The sequence below is a fragment of the Sturnira hondurensis genome, unplaced genomic scaffold (assembly GCF_014824575.4).
Source record: "Sturnira hondurensis isolate 20B ecotype Veracruz unplaced genomic scaffold, ASM1482457v3 Scaffold0018728, whole genome shotgun sequence".
Taxonomy (NCBI): Eukaryota; Metazoa; Chordata; class Mammalia; order Chiroptera; family Phyllostomidae; genus Sturnira; species Sturnira hondurensis.
The window spans coordinates 18,432,114-18,452,077 of NW_028091359.1; the positions used below are offsets into that span (position 1 = coordinate 18,432,114).

At 55.5% G+C, this 19,964-nt stretch overlaps 1 protein-coding gene across 4 annotated transcripts in view; it reads left to right on the plus strand.

Moving 5' to 3' along the window:
* The window catches only part of ABR (ABR activator of RhoGEF and GTPase), a 174,481-nt gene that overhangs the window by 78,912 nt on the left and 75,605 nt on the right, over positions 1–19,964 (plus strand). For 3 of the 4 annotated variants that reach the window (XM_037070144.1, XM_037070147.1, XM_037070145.1), the window contains exon 2: positions 930–1,114. In XM_037070144.1, the coding sequence (XP_036926039.1) occupies positions 930–1,114 (185 nt within the window). Of the gene's footprint in view, positions 1–929; positions 1,115–14,947; positions 15,809–19,964 lie in introns of those variants that run through there. The other variant, XM_037070146.1, reaches the window with a different exon arrangement.

A 19,964-nucleotide genomic window follows, 5' to 3' on the forward strand; every position in this document is an offset into this window, starting at 1 on the left:
TAATATGTGCGTGGTCAGGCCCAGCCAGGGGCTGGGGTGGGGAGGGGGCGGGAGGGTCCCAGGAGGGTCCCTCAGCCTGTGGCAGGAGAGACTCCCACTGGTGGGGTTTGACCAGGGTCCTTTTTGAGGTGCTGTCCTTCTGTCCCAGGGAAGGGGCGGGGTAACTGCGTGGGTGCTGGGGCCTGAGTGGTGCTGGCAGCCAAGGGGGCTAACAGCAGCTTGATTTCCCTACAGCCTTTTCTTCCCTCCTTCTCCAAGGGAAGCCTGCACTGGAATTATAGATGTAAGTGCTGGCTTTTGAGGAGTCTGTTCAGTCCTGTCCCTGCCAGGCCTCGGGGCCTCCTTCTCGCCCACGCTCTGCCAGCTGTGGGCCCTGTCCTGCATGAGGCCTTGTGTGGAGGGCGTAGGGCTCCCTTGGGTGCTGTTTCTCAACCCCCTACCCTGAAACCTGCTCTGCCTCCCTCGCCCAGGGATCCAGCTCAGTGTATAGATGGTAGCCCAGGAGGAGGGGCTCAGGAAGTGACATCGCTTGGCCCGCCCCCACCTCCTTATTCCCTATAAAAAGCAAAATGGTGACTCAGAGAGGAGAGTTGGAAGCGTCCTGCCTCCTGCTCCCACTGTTAATTTTTAGACTTGGAATTAGGCAGGAGGCAAAGGAAACAACAGCTCGAATAAGCAACTGACATGCTATTAAGCCGGTGGCAACAGAGGAACCGCTTCTCCCCGGCTCCCAGCAGCCCCTGAACTGCTGGCGCTCCCCAGCCCCGCACGAAGCCCCGGCCCCCTGCGCAGCCCCCGCCTGGGCCAGGCTGTGGATGCTGCGGCCAGGAGCATGGCAGCCGGGGGCCGCCGCCGGCGCCCACTGCGCTACCAGTCCCTGGCAGCCCTCGTGGAGGACTCTCAGTGGCCTTTCTTGTTCCTTGTCTCAGACTTCAGCTACGGGGCAGACGACTACGACGGTGAGGGGAATGAGGAGCAGAAGGGACCCCCGGAGGGCTCAGAGACCATGCCGTACATCGACGAGTCGCCCACCATGTCGCCCCAGCTCAGTGCCCGCAGCCAGGGCGGCGGGGACAGCATCTCCCCTACCCCACCTGAGGGGTTGGCACCTGGGGTAGGTACACCGGCTTTTCCTTTTGGGTTTGGGAAGAGGGCCCTTTGCGGGGTGGGGGAGGGGGGTGGTAAGACAGGCATGGGTGTCACAGGCCAGGCTCTGCTTGGGAGGCTACCCGGGGTGGGGGGCATAGCAGGACTGGGGAGATTTGTCTGTTTTGGGTGCCCTGGTCAGCTCTTTCCAGCCCTGGACCCCTCGCAGACTAGCTCCCCTCCCACCCCACCTGCTGCTCTCCCTGCCTCCTCTCCCAGTCATCTGTTCCCTTGCCTGCTGGTCACCCTCACCTCCTCTTTCAGCACCCCTAGCAGGACAGGACCTCGGGAGGGAACAGGGACAGGCTCTTCTGTCTGGGCCTGGACTGGACCGTGGCTGCATAGGTAACCGGTGCAAATGCCAGCCCAGCACACCAAGGCTGGCCTCGGTACTGCCGTGGGGTGGCGTGAGCTGCATCTGTAGCATTCCCGAGGGCCAGGGACCCCCGTCCAGCCCTCTTCTGGGAAGGAATGAGCTCTCATGGTGTCCACCTCAACTCTTGTTGACGGAGGGGAGCTGTGTTCCAAAGAGAAGCATTTCACAAGGACTAACGAGTCTGTTCTGTGACACAAACCATGGGGGTAGAAGTGAGTAGAGGTTTGCCATCCTTGTAATTAATGCTGTTCCTGGCCACAGGAACCAGCTCTCTCTGGGCCTAGCTTGCACACATGAGCAAGCGAGGCAGAAATTCCTGGGGCTGTTAGTCTGAAGTTGGGGAGAAGCAAAGCCATGCCTCCATTGGGGGAGGGGCTTGGAGTGCCTGGTCCTGCTGGGTAGAGGGCTTACCCAGTTGTGTTTTGTGGGGGGACTCCTTTCTTCCCTGTAATGCCCCCAAGGAGCTGTCCCTGAAATGCTGTGAGATATTTGTTTCCCTCCTACAGTGCCCAGCACTCCCCCTCCCCCCCACCTTGCAGCCAGGGAGTGCTACCTGGACTCCACTCTTTCGAGAACCCCCTGTTTCCTTTCTTTCCAGCCTCCTTGGCCACCCTCCACCCCTCTGCCGAGCTCTTACCCCCCTCTTCTCACACCGGGTGGCTGTTATAGCCTTTGGCAACAAGGGCCTTGGCAACCAGCTTCCCACTTGGGGAAAGCCACATTGTTGCCATGGCGACGGCGGCAGAGCTCAGCTGGCTGCCAGGCAGTGAAAGTTTGGGAAGGGATGGTGGGGGCAGGTGAGAGGTAGAGGGGGTGCAGAGGGTGTTGGTCAGGTCCAGGCCCCCCACAGCCAGCAGGCTGGGGTGTTGCTTTGTGGTCCCAGGAAAGGTGGCAGGTGAGGGACATACAGGGCGAGATTTGGTCCTGGTGGAGGGGAGAGTATTCTGGGGCCTGAACAGAGGCCAGCAGGGAAAGCCAGAAGACTCTGGCCTCCCATCTCTGCCGTTATGTCTCTCCTGGTAACAGGGCTCAGAGACTCCCCTGGGGGTCTCTGCTCACCGCCTCGAGCAGGTGTGGGAGGACTCACGGTAGACGCAGCCCGGGGCGGGGGGGTGCTGGCCGAGTCCAGAACGTGTGGCCAAATGGAGTCTCTTGCTGAAGAGAAAAAGCGTCTTTGCCATTTCCTTCTCACCTCTCTGCCTTCCTCCTTGCTTCCTGTCCCGGTTCCTTCTCTCATCACTTGATGGCCCTGCTTGGTGCTTCGATTTTCAGATGCCCTGGGGGGAAGGTGCTGTCAGGTGCTTTCACTCTCCAGATGAGCTCACAGTTGTAGCCAGGAGGTGCCCCTGCCCGGAGCACTCGGGCCTCAGGGGCAGTGACTGACATCAGTTTGTGATTGCCCACTCTGCCTGGTGACTCAGGAGGGAATGACTTGGTTTGAGGGCTTTGAAGTCCAGAGATGCCATGGGGACAGCTGACCAAAGTGCTTGGGAACCTGAGGATTGAGTTTAACACCTTTGGCCAGAAGTCATGCAAGGCAGAGGCATGAAGCATTTATCCAGCTTGGGGATCTCAGCGAAGATTCGTGCTCCCCCTACCTCCCCACCTTCCCTCCTGGACTTGTATTTTCGCCCTTTTCAGTGTGTCACTGCCCCCATCTAGTGGACTCAGCGAGTATTGCTGTTTACATTGGGGTGCTGGAGGGTATTCTTCCTGAGTACTTGGGGAGCAGTTTTAGTTAGAAGAAGACAGGAGGAAGGGGGAGAGAAAGCAGGCCAGCCAAGGTTTCTGCTACTTACTTGGCTGTCCTCATTCGGCCAGGCAGGTCCCTACACTGCTGGGCTTCCTGTTGGGGCCTTGGGAGCCGAGGGGACTTTTAGACCAAATTGGACAATTGTTCTAGATATTTAGATATGTGGCCTCTGGCAGTTGGGCTTCCACACCCAAATATACATCCCCCTGTGCCTGGGAGCCCAGAGGTTGGTCTTTGTATTAGTCAGGATTCTCCAGAGATACAGAATGTGTGTGTGTGTGTGTCTGTGTGTGTCTGTGTGTGTGTGTGTGTGTGTGTACAGAGAGAGAGGGATTTATGATAAGGAATTGACTTAATTATGGAGGCTGAGAAATCCCAAGATCTACAGCCAGCAAACTGGAGACCTAGGAAAGATGAGCTACAGTTCTAGTCTGAGTCTGGGACCAGCAGAGCCGATGGTCTTTCAGATGGGAAGGCCAGCAGGCTCGAGTCACAAGAAAAGGTGATGTTTAGTCTGAGTCTGAAGGCTGAAAAAGACCCACGTCCCAGCGTAATGGTCAGGCAAAAGGAGTTTGCTCTTACTCAGCAGACTTTTTGTTCTACTCAGGCCATCAGCTGATTAGGTGAGGCCCACCCACCTTAGGGAGGGAAATCTGCTTTATTCAGTCAACGTGAGTTAAATGTTACTACCCATCCAGAAACATCCTCACAGACACAGCGTGAATAATTTTGTTCAAATGTCTGGGCACCTGTGGCACAGTCAGGCTGACTCATAAAATTAGACTCAGTCTTACTCTTCCAGCAGCCCGCAGAACAGAAGAAATGTGAGCTTTGGATAGATGCACGCCTGCTCCCTCTTGCTGTGAGATGTTGGGGGAGCATCATAACCCCTCTGAGCCTCAGCCCTCTTGTTTCTGAATAGGACTAACAGCCTGAGAGGATAGACTGGTCTATCTGGCTCAGGCGAGGCCCGCAGCACTGGGCGCAGCTCACTGTGGGGGCTGAGTCCTTGATGACTGGGGCCCGAAGACTTTCCTCACCAGCTTTCAGAGGAGTGGGGAGCCAGGAACGCTGCAAGGGCCAGGTCTTGCGTGGTTGCTGGACAAGACTGAATCCGCTTTAGTAACCTCCTTTCTGGGGTTGGGTCAGTCCTGCCCCGTGTGGGAGCCTGGGTGAAGCCAGGTCTCTGTGGTGCTGGCTGCACACGCTTTTCACTCCCCAGCACAGCACCCCTACTCCTGAGGCATCAGCGTGAACCCTGAAGCCCTGCCCTGCAGATGCCTCATCCTCCCTGAGCCCAGGCTGAGCAGAGCTCTGCTCCCCTGCAGGGCCGGGGCCACAGGTGGTTTGGTTCAACTGAGCCCTAGCTTTCCTCCTGAGATAGAAGGGCGGCTCCCCATCCCCGCCGACGTGCCTCTCCTAGGCCCACAGCCTTACACAAAAGCTTGCTCCCCACAGGCCATGGACACTTGTCTATCCTCTTGGGAGGTATAGAAAAAGGGGCCACAAAGAGTGAGAAAAGCTGGGTGTTGTCTCAGCACTGCCGCTTTCTAGCTGTGTGACCTGAGGGATGCCGGTCACCCTCTCTGAGCTCCAGCCTTGTTCATCTCTAAAGTGGAGATACTGAGAATTTCCTCTCTATTGACTTTGCATGGCTGTTGTGAGGCTTCTGTGAGAAGGTGTTAGGCAGGGTGCTTTGTCAGGTCTGCACACATTTCAGCTAGGACTGCCCAATGTCAAAGCCATTCTACAGTTCCTGTGATTCCCGCAGCAGGTCAGAGGGTGTCTGACAAAAGGCTGAATGGCGGCGTTCTGACTATAGCTTGCAAGAGAATCCAGAGATAAGGGTGGGGGAGCTTTGACATGATTAGCATTGCCATCCTTATCTCTCTCCCCCTCTCCTCCGCCCCCCTTCCTCCTCCTCCTCCTCACCATCACAGATACTTAGGTTTTTGCCAAGCCTTTTACATGGGTTGTCTCTTTTAAGGCCAAACACTCCCTTGTAGGTAGATACAGCAGTGACCATCATTTTACAGTTGAGGAAACCGAGGCTCAGAGAGGTGGCTTAATTTGTCTCAGACAAGCCTGTGGGGCCAGAGCTTTAAACTCAGCTCTTTCTGATGCTGGAGTTCTCTGCCAGGTCTGCTCAGATGCCACCTCCCTCCTACAGCCCATCGCTGAGCCCTTTGCTGTCTGGGCAGTTCACCCAGTTGTAGCCTGATCATCTCCATGGCCGCGACAGCAGCTCCCAGGCAGGCGGGCCCCTAGGGCGGCTCCCCTGGTGTTTGTGGAAGGGGGGCACTGAGACGCCCTGGGGTGGCCGAGGGGAGGAAGGAAGGGCACATGCAGTCTTGGGGGCTGAAGCTGGGACAGTCTTCTGCCCCCTCTTCCCTTCCTCCATCCCTTCTGAAGACTTGGGGTTTGAGATTTTAGGTTGCGAAACAAGGAGTTTGCTACTAGGTGAACGCAGAAGCCACAGGGAAAGCCAGAGCGTCTGAGCTTGTATCATAGTCTGCTTCTGGTGGGCTGCGCTTGAGGCCCGAGTGGGGTGGGCTAGCGGGTGGTCTTTGTGCCTCTTGGTGTCTCCAGCTGCTGGTGGAATCAGAGATATACTGTCCACAACCTCCTGCCTTAGCAGCCTTGCTCCTTGTTTTTCCCTTTCTGGACCCTTGGTCATTGCTGCCAAGAGGAACTTAGCTTGCTCTTCCTATGTGCCAGGCACTGCGCAGGGAGCCCATTGGCCTCATGGCCACCTAACTCCTCCAACCCCGGGGGGAGCCCCCTGTTGCAGACGAAGAGTCTAAGGCTGGGGGCGTTCCTTGTGTGAGTGGAGAAGGAAGTAAATAGGAAGACTTAGTGCCCTGGTGGTGACCCTTAGCTCCCTCCAGAGCTGGCTCTTCCTGTCCTCTGTGGCCCATCCCCACTTTCGCTCCTGGCCAGCCTGGAGCTGGTCTTCCCTGATGAAGCACGCCTGGCTAACTGGGAGCATCCCTGTCGCCCTGCCAGCCTGTCTGGATCTTCCTCTTCCCTCTCCCTGCCAGAGTGCTGGGACCACATCTGCCAGCCAGGCTGTGTCCAAAGTCGCATTTACTCAGTGAAGGTTTGCAGGTCTCCCACAGGTCCTGGGCCCTGGGTGTGAAGGTGCACCCAATGAGACTCATCCTCTACCCTTGAGCCCTGGAGTCTTTGGGGGTGGGACAGGGAGGCAGACTGACCAGGCACAAAATCACACCAGCACGTGGTAAATTGCCCCTGAAATGAGTGCTGTGAAAGCCCACCCGGGGGGTCTTCACTTTGAGGCATTTGGCCACACACAGGTGAGACTCCAGGTGGCAAAGGCTGGATGGCCTTTGGACTTTGTGCTCGGCCAGGGTGCAGGAGGGCCAGAGAACTTGGATCAGCAGCTGGGCTCCTTTCCCAGACTATTTTCCATCATCGCCACCTACTTTCTCCACTAGTGGGAGCTAGTGCGCTCTCTCACTTGGATGATGCTCTTCTGACTTTGGACTGGTCGCTTCTACATGGAGGGCCACACAGACCCCTCACCCTCCTGAAAGGGGCAGAAAGAGGAAGGGAAAGAGTAGACACACTTTCACAGCACTTACTAAATGCCAGGCACTTTCAGCGTGCTTTATAGATGCTGAATCATTAAGTCCTCACCCTGACCCTGTGAGGTGGGCACCATGACGGCCCCCTTTTTACAGATGTGGAGCAAAGGAGCAAAGAGCCCACATAACCCTCATAAGGTCCTACTGCTGGTGAGTGTTAGGGGCACTCATCACCACAGTCCTCTGCGATCTCTCCAGGACAGGAGCCTTAGCACCCGCTTCTGCTCCCCTGCCCTGGCTGTGTGACTCTGGGCGCCTTGTAGCATCTGGTCCCCTCACCTGCAAATGAGCATACGTGCCTCCTATGTGGAGAGGCTGCTGCGAGAACCAAGTGATGTGTCGGCTGGGAGACGTGTCTCCCGTGTCTCCTGGTGTCGCACCACACGGGAGACCTGCTCCCCTGGGGGTGGCTGAATGTGAATCTCTCCCGGGATGTGAGAGAGGCCCCTCACTCTGCGACAGCCCCCAGCTCTGGCTGCTCTTGGACCTTCGCATCCCTGCCCCAGCCCTAGCAGAAATGGTGTTGCTGCCAGCTGCGTTCCTGCAGGGTGGCGGTCACCCTCGAGAGGGTGCCACCCTGGGGCTTCAGGGGAAAGAGAGGCACTAGGGCCCAGTTGCTAGAGTTACCTGGAGCCATTGCCCACTTGGCCATCATCGGCCCTCCCTTCTCCTGCCCGCCCCCCCTTCCGTGAGGGTGTCCCCCTCAAGCCCACCTTGCTGGACGCTGCAGTAGCACCAGGGGCTGTGAGCAGCAGAGGGAGCAGGAAGTGCTGGGGAAATACAGTGGCATTTGGCCTGCGGTGCTGGGCACTGGTGATTGCCCACCTCCCCGCTCCTCAGAGCCCGGAGCAGAGTCTGAGCTCTGGAAACGGCCGGATGGTTCTTTGGTGGGGGAGGCTGTCCTGGATGTGCACTGTAGGGTGTTCGGCAGCTTCTGTGGCCTCAGCCCTCTAGATGCTGGTAGCAAACCCCAGTGGTGATAACCCAGAAATGTCTCCAGATGTTGCCAGATGTCTCCTTGGGAGCAAGGTCACTCCTGGTTGAGAACCACTGGTCTACAAGGAGGTTAGAAACCTGAGGGTCTAGAACAGTAGTCCTTGGGGTGGGGCGGCCAATGGGGGAGGAATAAGGGGTCCTTCTGGGGACATTCGGCATTTACTAAGTGGGAAAAGGTAGGCGTGCAGAGAAGACTTAGCGAGTGGCAATAATCCCAGGAGGCTTACGGGGCGAGGTCAGGGGTCTCCTGGGAAGGCTAAGTCAAAGCATTCAGGTGGTGTAGATGGTTTCTGTGAAACCAGTTTCTAGCCCTGGATGCTGTGGCTCAGTGGATTGAGTACCAGTCTGCAAGCCAAAGGTCGCTGGTTCAACTCCCAGTCAGGGCACTTGCCTGGGTTGCGGGCCAGGTCCCCAGCAGGGGGTGCATGAGAGGCAACCACACATAGATGTTTCTCTCCCTCTCTTCCCTCTCTCTAAAAATAAATAAATAAAATCTTTTAAAAAAAATAAAGTAAAATCTTAAAAAAAAGAAAGGAGACTAGTTTCTCATCCTAGGGCTAAGTGGAAGCCAACAGACACTGGGCCCCAGCAGGCCAACATGCTAGGGAGGGTGTCTGGGCAGGAATGAGAGGGGCCAGCTTACTCTCCACCCTTTTTTACTCTTTGCCTTTGAAGGGTGTGAAAGTATTACCCGATTAAAATTAAAGAAAACATCTTGCGTTGCTCTGGGGGGCAGGATGAGAATAGAGTTACCAGGAGGCAAGACTTGAATAAATATTAAGAATATTCCAAGTGTTAGAACTGCCTTGTGGTGGGATGGGTAATCGGTGTCCAGGCCTCGGGAGGATTCGAGCAGAGGTTGCTCATGGTAAAGAGACTCTTTGTTTCGGGAGGAGCTGTGTGACTTCAGGTTCTCTTCAGCCCCAGGAGCCCGCACCGTGGGACCTGTATTTACGAGAACCACCCGAGCAACATGAATCCTTGATTTATCTTCTTGGGAGACCCTTTGTCTTGCCCTGTAAGCCTCTGGGGTTGTTTCCACTCACTAAGTCTTTTCTGAGCACCTACTTTTTACAAGACGCAGCTCTGGATGCTGTGGGGAATTAGTATGAACAGGGCTTGCCCCTTATCCCCCCACCTCTCCACACACACACAGGGAGAGAGACACACAATCCCTCTAGTTCAAGGCCATCTGTGCAATAACCCTGAGAGCTGTCCAGGGTCTGAGGGGGCGGTCATGTGACCTCTAGCGGGGGCATCAGGGAGGGGAGCGTGGAAGAGGCAGCTTCAGAGAGTGGGCAGTGTGCCGCCTGGGCATCAGTCAGGAAGGACATTCTAGAAAAAGGTATAAGTTCTGGAATGTGGGGAAATCTCTGGAAATTTAAGAAAAGGAGAGTCTGGTCCCATGGGGGGACTGGGCTCACTAGAGAAGGTGGGAGGTGTAGCTAGGACTCCCCTTCTGTACACCCCACAGCGCCCCCCTTGCCACTGCCAAAGAAGAGAATAGCTGGTGCCCACTGTGGGCCTGCCGCATGCCAGGCACTGCCCTGCGTGCACAGGCCCTCGCTGCAGCCGGAGAGTTGGTGCTGTCATCATCCTCACTGTACAGATGAGGAAACTGAGGCTCGCAGAGTTTGAGTGACTTACCCAGGGTTACGCAGCTGGCCAGAGGCGGAGAGGGGATTCAGATCTAGAATCCAGGGCAGTGTTTTGGTCTTGTTTCTGTTTATCTGTTTTACTGTATAAACAGTGTCCTGCACTGGCTTATACCTTACTCCTGCTTTATGCCATTGAACTCTATCACGATGTTTGGAATGACTTCTACTGTAACAGAGAAAGAGCAGGCAGGGGGGGCAGCACAGTTATTGGGAAGATGAAGAATCTGACCCCATCAGCGCTGAGCCGACTCTGCCTGCCCCTGCCCCTGCCCCTGGCCCCTTGAGGTCAGTTCTCATCGGCCCCAGGGATCTCCAGAAAATCCAGACGTGGGGCCTACGCTTCTGTCAAGAAAGCTGGGAGGCAAAGGAGGGAGAAGGGGCTCCAAGCCTAGGGCAGCGCCTGAAGGAGAGGCTGCACCTGGTCCTTTCCGGGGACAGACAGCAGCAGAGGTGGCTGGGCCGGGGCGGGCAGTGTTTTAGAGAAAATAACCTGATATCCGCGGTGGAGATGCACTGAAGGACGGTCGCAGCCCTCCCTGCTTGAAGCCCTTCCCTGCCTCCTTCTGTCCTGGAGGGGGCGCTGTCAAGGCCCTGCTGACCTGACCACGCGACCCCCACCTACCTCTGGGGCCTCATCACCGCCCCCCCCCCCCCACCAGGGGAACGTGAGCTCTGCAAGCTTCCTCAGTTTGCTCAGTGCGGATTCTGGTGTCTAGAGCCGTGCCTGGCCCTCGACAGGTGCTCCGTGCATGTTGTTTGAATGAAGGAGTGAACGACACTCGCGGCCCAGACTGACCCCGGTTCATCTTGCCTCGCACAGTCCCGCCTGCCCCGCAGCCCCCATCCGCACGGCTAGTCCCCGCTTAACTTTTCAGTGAGTTTCGATGTCGCCTCCCGCCTTCCCGCCTCGGGTGCTCCTGTCTGCCCCCAGAGCTCACCCCGCTTGCCCAATCATCGTCTCACCCCACTTCTTTTTTCGAACTTCTTCATTTTCCCTGATTACATCACTGAGAATTCTAACTCTACAGAAATATCTAATATGGAAAGTGAAAGTCTCAAGCTCCATCCTACAGAGAGAGCTTTGGTTAAGGAGTTGGTTGTATGTTTTATGTGTCTCCTTTTCTCATGCGACATATTGTATCTGTGTTTATCTATGCGATATACATGTGTTTATACATAACATGGGATTGTATTTCCTACTGTGGGTACTGTTATGCAGTTTGCTCTTATTCTACTTAATTAACTGGACATCTTGAGTATCAGTAGTTAAAGATCTCCCTCGTTTCTCTTTGTGATTATATGCAGTATTTCATTTTATGGATGTACCATAATTCACTCAACCAACTCCCCTGAAAGTGGAGCTGCTGAGTCAGAGGGTGCGGACATTTTAAATCAGAACAGATGTTCGCCTGTGCCCTTTCTGAGAGAGTGGTTCCTCAGTGCCAGAGTCCCGACACGACACACCTCTCCGGGCACTGCCGTGGCTCGCAGTGTTGGTCTGTCCCTCTGCGGGACCGAGACCGTCTGCTCCACGGAGGTAGACATAGCGTCCTGTTGGCGGCTGCTGGCAGAGTGCCTGGTGTACAGTAGGCGATTAATAAAGACTTGTTGACTGGGCAAGGGCGCGAGGGCATGGAGAGTGAGTGTGAGAGAGGCTGTGGGGCTGAGCAGGTGACTCTCGGCGGCTTCGAGGGCATGGGCTTGGTGAGTGGCAGGTATCTTTGTGGGTCCTCCTTGCCCACGGGGTGTCCGGGCCCCTCACTCTCCAACAAGGTGTGGTTCTAGCCGCTTCTCCAAGTACTTCACTTGCCCCTTTTCTCTTCTGTCTTCCAGCCGTGCTTCCTGGGGTTCCTTGCAAGAGTGTTTCCTTTCCCGCCTTCCTCCCTTTGCCTGGAAACCCTTCCCCTTGCAAGATGCTGCTCAGGAGCCGTGTCCTGTAAAGCTTTTCCTCTGTGGCAGGGTTAGTGCTGATCAGGGCAGGCACTGCCTTGTTTCCCTGTGTGACCTTCAGCCCCTGGCGGGGACAGCACTCTGAGCGCAGGGGCCGTGTCTCCCGATGATTGTGTGCTTATGTGTTTGTGTGCCAGGCAGGCCTTCTCCCTGGGCACAAATGAGCAAACGAGTGAACGGACCGATGGACAGGAAAACACAGGAGGGGAAAATGGAACATTATTGTGGTTGTGTAGGTGCGAGGTGCTGCCAGCCTTGGTTGGGGTGGTGGCGGTGGAAAAGAAGAGGGAAGAAGCAAGGGGCTTGGTAAAAGGGATGTGGGGCCTGAGGGAGGGAAGAGTCACAAGATGGAGGCGCTGCCAACAGAAGTGGAGAAGCCAGAAGGGGAAGCTGGTTTAGGGAGGGGGAAGGGTTGATCCGTCCGTGTATGTGGAGTCCAGGAGATCTAGCCGACGGCACAGACGCCACACTGCGAGCTGAGCAAGATGTTGGAAGGGCTACCACTGGCCTAGACATGAAAAGGATGAGTTCTCCGAAAGCAGAGCAGAGGGCGGAGGCCTGGGTCCTGAAGGGGTGACTCCACATCGGCAGGAAGCAGGAGAAAGAAGAGTCAACCTAAACCAGTGTGTTCAGGACAAGCTGAGGGATGTGAGAATGTCCAGACTGCAGAGGCCAACGAACAGAGAGGGAGGCCTCTGATTTTGGAAAAAGGCAACCTAGGGGCCTTTGGAGCGGCTGCTTCTCTGGAGAGGAGGCTCGGGGGCCAGGCTGCAGTAGCTGGAGTGTGGTGGACATGGGGAGGAAGCTCAGGTCCAGGGCTGGCTCTGGGCATTTGTAGGGGAAAAGGGAGGGCACATCTCTGGGACTTGTGAGTCACTTCCCCTCCAGGGGGAGGACTGAGGGCCTCCGAGTGCAGTCAGTGTGCCCGGTGCAGCTGGAAGGACGTTCTCGTTACTCACTGGAATTTCCAGTCGACTGGGATGGAGTGGAGAAGAGGTGCCCTGGATGTTCAGAGAGCAGCTTCTGAGGGGCTTCAGAGTTTGGGAAAGAAGCGGGTCTCAATCTCATCATGCTGAAGAGGGACATGACGGACAGAGATGAGGACACTCTAGGAGACTTCTAAGGCACCTCTTGCTCCTTTGGATGGGGGAAGGGACACGGGAGGGGCCCTTAACCATGTCACTTGCTTGTCTGACCATGGGCACAGCCCATGCCATGCGCTTGGAGCCTGTTGGATGGGAGACAGAAAGTGGCACAGAGCCCTGAGCTGGCACACTTGTGCCCTGGGGGATGCCAGGCCTGGCTGTTCCCAAGCCCTGGGAACAGCCTCATCTGCCCAAACCAAATGAGGAATTGTGGCTGAAAGGGCTCTTCAGATGTGCCCTGGCTATTTATAACCCAGCAAGGGCAGGGGCAGGGGAAAACCAGTGACTGAGGGAGACGGCGGGGTGTGGGGTGGGCCAGGCCTCTGTGGAACCCTGTCAGCCCCGAGGCCCCAGGGGGCCTCTGCCAAATTTCTTGTTATTTCAGCTTTGGTGACAGGGAGGAGCCTGTCACTGGTGAGGACAGGTCCTCTTCGCCAATTGAATGGCAGGAGCCCCACCTAGAGCTTAGAGCATCCACTGCCTTCAGGGAGGAGGTGGGATAAGAAGAAACCATGTCCATCCTTTTCTTTTTTTCCTCCTCTATTCTCCTCAACACTCCACCCAGCTTGGAGGTGCAGGCAAGGGCCCTGCGTTCAGCTGAGGTGCCCACTGGGAAGGAGAGAGGTGATGACACCAGGCAGGCCAACGATGCTACATGGTTGACCATCCTTTGGAATGCATTTCCAAATGAGTTCCAAAGAGTTTGACTTTCCCCGCTGTGGCCACACAGTTGCCACGTGACGGGGATGTTACATGTGCACAAGGAGGCCAGTGGTGGACACACATGAGAAACTGATGGACAGCTCAGACACGGTACCATTCCGAGCCACAGTATCTAAGGCAGCTGTGTACTGGGAGCAAGAATTGGGAGCTGGAAGCATCAGGAAGGTTACAAGGGGATCCCTGGCTGGAGAGAGGGTTTTGGGGGCTGGTGGGAGATTGGGGCTGGGGGGTGGGGTGGGGGACACGGCTGGAGCTTCGGAGCTCCCCACCCAGAATCTTGAGTTTTCACTTGGTCTGCCTAGTTGGTGGTGCCTATTAGGTAGGTTTACAAAAATAAGTGTTGGGTTGTTGTTGTGTGAGGTCGAATTTGATTCCAATGAGGAAAGGGTGAAGAGCCTGTATTCAGGGAACCCCCACGCCTTCCCAACTGCCAGCCTTCTCTCAAGGAGCAAGCAGCTACAAGAAGATCGCAGCCTTGTCTGTGGGCCTAATTCAGTGCACAGACATGTTTCATTTAGACTGTGCCATGGTTTTTTTTATCTTTTTACTTTTAATTATTTTTTACATTAGAGTTTCCTTTCAATATTATTTTGTATTAGTTTCAGGCATGTAGAGTAGTGGTTAGACAATCACAAACTTTACAAAGTGTTCCCCCCGATATTTCCAGTACCCACTTGGCTCTGTACCTGGTTATCGCAATATCATTGACTGCACCGTGGTTTTTCTTTTTAATGTAATTTATCTGCCATCATTGTAAAATTGAGAGATATCACCTAAGAACCCAGACTTCTAGCTTCTCTTGAACAATCCAAAATGGGGCTACCTTGAGCCTGCGCTGGCCCTGGCAGCCATCAGCTGGAGCTGAGTTCACCCACTTCACACCTGCCTGGCTTCACTGATTGGTCTTATCTACACCCTCCTGGGTGCTGGAGTTTGCAACCTGCAACCTTTGCCCTAGGTGTTGTGAAAGAGCTTTTCCGGGTGCTGGCCCAAACTCCTCCCCCACGAGAGTGGGTGGATGTACACCTCCAACCCGAATGTGCCCCTTACTGTCTGGGTGGATTAGGCTTCGTTACTGTTGAAGCAGCCAAGGGAAGCAGGCCGGGGGTGGGCAGGCAGGGCTGGGCATGCTCCTTGTCCTGGGTCATGTGCACGGGCTCCCGTGAGGCTGCCTCTATTGGGCTGAGGCCCCGCTTGAGGGATAAGAGCCCCAAGGAGGTGGTATTGCTAATCTCAGCAGCATCTGTGAGTAGATGTGGCACGGAGACCGTCGAGGTGGCCCTGCTGCAGACCTGGTTTAGCACTTGTGCTTCTGTTGCTGTGAGGCATGTCGGGCCTTCTTTGCACAAAGGCTTGTTCCCCCAGCCCCCAGCGGGGCTGGAAAATGGTTTCACACTAGGCTCTGGCCTCCGCTCAGCAAAGGTGTTAGAGCCTGAGGCAGAGGTGAGAAGAGGACTCAGGCTTATCGGGATTCCAAGGTGACATCGAGGTTGGTCTGGGTCGTCCGTGAGGCTGTGCCGGCAGCTGCTCCTCCGCTCCGCCCCCTGCCTGCTCCCGCCCGGCCCCGGAGAGGGGCTGTAAATAAAGCCTGTCGCTGGGAAGCCGACCTCCTCTTGCGCCCTGCCGCCTGCGGCCTCCTCGCCCCTCCTCCGCGCTCGAGAAGCCTCCGCCAGCCGGCTGGCCCGGTGACCACAGAGGGAACGGCTCCACCTCGCAAGTCAAGTTGTGCATTTCCTGTGTATTAATAGCAAACGAACCTCGGAGCCCAGAAAGGGCGGGATCGCCGGGGCCGGCGGCAGCGGCGGGGCGCCGGGACCCACCTCGGGAGCGCCGGCCAGGGAGCGCGGGCCCCGCCTGCACCCGGCCCGCACGCACAGCAGGAAGGGCCCGGCGGCCGCGCAGGGGCGCCTCCTGCTCCGCCCGCACGTCTTCCAACGCTGACAGCCCGGACATCGCGGCGGCGGGGGGCTCCGCCGAGAGGGGGCCGAGGCCCGTGGGTCTGCCCTGGAGGACTCGCTTCCCCTTTCTCAGGGCGGGACGAGCGCGAGGCGGGCCCGCAGCCCCGCAGCCCCGCGCTCAGGAGGGCTGGGAAGCGGCTGCAGGAAAAGGTTCATAATGGAGCCTTTCATCGCGAGCCGGTGGCCAGGTGCCAGGACTGACTCCGGAGAGGCCAGCATGCTGGTTTAGGCCTGCCCTGCACGCTCTTCACTCCCTGCCCGCCTTGCCTCGCTCCCGGGCGGTGGCAACGGCGGCGGCTGCTGCTGCCGCCCTGCTGCGTGGACCCTGCTTCCTGTTTGCCCTCCGCGGCTCCGGCTGCCATGGAAGAGGAAGAGGAGGCAATAGGCTATTTGGACAAGGTTCTGGAGGATGAAGATGTGTTTCTCCTGGAGGAATGCGAGCTGGGAACCCCATCCAGCCCTGGCTCAGGGTCCCCCTTCTTGGTGGCTGTGAAGGTGGGAATGTGACACGCCCTGGATGCTTGCTGAGGGAGGGGGCAGGGCTAGCAGCTCTCAACTACGAAGCTATGTTCGGGCAGAAATGGCTGATGGGTGCGCAAACCTCGCTCAGCCTGAGAAGGGCTGGCGCATGCCTGCGAGGGGCTGAGAAGGGCTGTGCGCGCCGGCAGCTGTTCCTAGGGCAGAGGTGCTGTGCCTGCCTCCTCTCCTGGAGCAGTTGTCCTCAGGGGGAGTGGTTGCTGCTTTACCCAGGCCAGCTGCGCCCCGGGCTTTCTCTGGCAGTGACATGAGTCACCTGGTGGGCATGTCAGCGGTGTGAGCCTGCTGCTCCAGAGGAGCTGGCTGACTTGAAACCAGGAGGCTATCATTTATTGTTTCCATGGCAACAGTAGGATAAGTGCACTTACAGAAGTTTAGGCAAAGGGGGGGGGGGCACTCTTTCCAGCAAGGAGACTTGGGGCATCTTGCTAGGACAAGAGGACATTTGGGGAGAGAGAGAGAATACCGGAGGTCACTGAGCTCCCTTGAAGGGAAAGAACTGGAGCCACCGAAGTGGTCTCTGGAGGTGACAGCTGCCAGGTAGGTAGTCACTTTTCCTAAGGTGGGTGGAGGCAGGAAACGTCTGCAGGACCCCGCCCACTCACCCACTCTGGGGCTGTGGGCACTCTTGGCAGCAGCGCCCCTGTGCTGGCAGAGAAGTTAGAGCAGGAGGGGGTTGGCCGCAGCAGTCCCTTCTCTTCCCCTCCTCCCCAGGGGCAGGGCTGCCCCTTGGAACCACACCAGCATTGCCTGAGGCATGGCACACCAAACCCATCCGCCTTTCTTTCTCCTAAGGCCACTTGTAAAAGTTCTAACCTCAGCCTTTTACTCACCTCTTCTCTGTTCTATGGCCAGAGGGGGCCAGTTAGAAAGGATGGCAGGGAGTTCACAGACTGCAAGCTAGGCTGCCTGAGAGCGCCCGTCTGTGGCCACAGGTCTGTCAGCCCAGGCAACACTGCACCCCAGGGGCATGGTGCTCAGAGCGCTGCTGTGGGCAGAACGCTGTTGCTGGGCCTCTCTGTCCCTTCTTTAGGATGGGCATCACAGCCCTGCCCCACCCAGGCCACAGCGTGGTTCTGAGGAGGAGCTAATGAAGATACAGATAGACCGCAGCCCCGGGTGGGTGGCTGATGTGTGGAGTCGGGGTGGAGCAGCAGCCGTAGGCCTGGGTGCAGAGCCTTGAGGAGCTGTAATGGGAGGCTGGCGTGGGGCCCTGCCCCGGTTCTCCTGGAGCTGGCTCTGAGTTCTGGGGGGAATCTCTTTCCCAATTGGGCCCACAAAGGCCTCTGCACTTAAGGTCTGACCAGCCTTCTCGCCTGGAACAGGAAGGGAAAAAGTCCGATTTTGAACCAAGAGCCACCGGCTGGTTCAGCAGTGTGTGGGATCAAGGTACATGGGGTTCCTAATGGGCCTTCTCTGTGAAACCCTTCCCAGCACAAGGGGGATCCTGCTTTTTTGCTGCCATATGGGTCCACCCTGACTCTGGACTCTGGCTTGTACCTCAGTCTCAGCCCATATATCTCATTCTGCTTGGAACCCTAGACATCTGCCTTCTCGAGTGTATCCTATCCCCCTTGAGGGCAGGGGCCATGCTGTGTTCATTGTAGAATGCTGCCCAGCGCTTGGCTGGTGCCCAGTGAATCTGTGGAATGGGTGAGGCTCGATGGGGCCTGCAAAGGGTGCACCATGTCTCTGGCCTTGTTCCACCTCAGACGTGTTCTAAGGAGGCAGCACATGGGTGCCAAGGTATCCTGGGCACACAGCACACCTAAAAACACGCTCCTCCCAGATCCCTGTGAGTCTTCGCCTCTACCTGGCTGCCTCGGTGTTCTTGGACTGGTCTCCAGCGTGGAGGGTGGGGGCCTTCCCTGAGTGTTGGGGAATTCCAGGTCCCATGTCTCGTCCTGAACAGCTCTAGGGTGCCTTCCTCCTCTACGCTTGTCTGTCTTTAGAGAGGGAAGACAGGCAGGGTGGCTGGAGAGAAGTGGTGAGAAAGCCCATTGATTCATTCGGCAACCACTCTCAGGTTGTGTTCTGTTCACAGCATCCTTCCTGGGATGGGAAGGGGGCAAGATGAACCAGGTATGGTTGGTTCTCACAGAGAGTTCACAGTTCCGGGGGGGGAGGGGGTGAGTTGGCAGAGAATAGAAATAGGCTGAGAAAGTAGTCAGAGCCATGAGAAGGATTTTTTAAAATATTTTTTATTTATTTATCTTTAGAGGGAAAGGAGAGAAGGAGAGAAATATCAATGTATGGTTGCCTCTCATGCGTGCCCTGCAGGGAACTGGCCTGCAACCCAGGCATGTGCCCTGATTGGGGATTGAACGGCGATCCTCTGGTTCACAGGCCTGCTCTCAATCCACTGAGCTACACCAGCCAGGACAAGAAGGGTTTTTTAAAGTATATTTTATTGATGATGCTATTATAGTTGTCCTATTTTTCCTCCCCTCTATCCCCCTCCCCCTGCACCCTCCCCTCCACCAACATTCCCCTCCTTAGTTCATTGTCCATGGGTCATACATATAAGTTCTTTGGCGTCTCCATTTCCTATACCATTTTTAACCTCCCCCTGTCTATTTTGTACCTACCAATTATGCTTCTTATTTCCTGTACCTTTTCCCCCATTCTCCCCCTCCTCCCTGATAGCCCTCCATGGGATCTCCATTTCTGTGATTCTGTTCCTTGTTTAGTTTGTTTTTTTAGGTTTGGTTGTTGATAGTTGTGAGTTTGTTGTCATTCTGCCATTCATAGTTTTGATCATCTTTTCTTAGGTAAGTCCCTTTAACATATTATGTATTAAGGGCTTGGTGAGGATAAACTCCTTTAACTTGACTTTACCAGGGAAGCACTTTATCTGCTCTTCCATTCTAAATGAAAGCTTTGCTGGATAGAGTAATCTTGGATATAGGCCCTTGCCTTTCATGATTTTGAATACTTCTTCCCAGCCCTTTCTTGCCTGTAAGGTTTCTTTTGAGAAATCAGCTGATAGTCTTACGGGAACTCCTTTGTAGGTAACTGTCTCCTTCTCTCTTGCTGCTTTAAGATTCTCTCCTTCTCTTTAATCTTGGGTAATTTAGTTATGATGTGTCTTGATGTGTTCCTCCTTAGGTCCAATTTTGGGGGGACTCTCTGAGCTTCCTGGACTTCCTGGAAGTCTATTTCCTTCATCAGATTGGGGGCATTTTCCTTCGTTATTTTTTCAAATAAGTTTTCAATTTTGTGTTCTTCCTCTTCCCCTTCTGGTACCCCTATAATTCGGATGTTGGAACGTTTAAAGATGTCCTGGAGGTTCCTAAGCCTTTCCTTTTTTTTTTTTTTTTTGAATTCTTGTTTCTTCATTCTGTTCCTATTGAATGTTTATTTCTTCCTTCTGGTCCAAACTGTTGGGCTGAGCCTCAGTTTCCTTCCCTTCACTGTGGGTTCCCTGATTATTTTTCTTTATTTTACTTTGCATAGCCTTCACTTCTTCCTCTTCCTCTATTTTGCATCTGTACTCAGTCATTTTTGTGAGCATCCTGTTGACCAGTGTTTTGAACTCTGCATCTGATAGGTTGGCTATTTGTGAGAGGGATTCTGGTAGGACGGGACTACGTTCACAGGAAGGGGAACCACCTCTTGTGGAGTCGAGGCTGGACTCATGAGACGCATGTGCACGTGCGTGCGTGGTCGAGGGGCCCTTCTGGAGAGTGCGCTGCTCCTGTCCTGGCCTCGGGCCGCCTTGGCAGGCTGTCGCGAGATAGACTCTCTTCAGCAGCTGGTAGGAATCCAAGATGTCCTCTCTTTTCTATTACTTTACTTCAGCAGTCCTCACCTTAAATAGTTGTCATGATCCTGAGCATGTGCCCGGATGCCAGTCCGATAAATCAATCCTGTTTTCAGTGTAATTTTCAGATGCTTCACCTTCGGGGGGAGGGGGGGTGGACAGGTGTGAAGATGGCGGTGGTTTTCTCCAGAGCGGAAGCTTGCTGTGTCTTGCAACCCACACTCACATGTGGTCTGTAAACTAATAATAATGTGAATACTGATACCAACATCACCTCCCAGCTGTAAAGTGTCGTATACTTTCCAGAAAGCTTTGATACAATTCTATTTAAAGGTATGTAGGGATAATAGA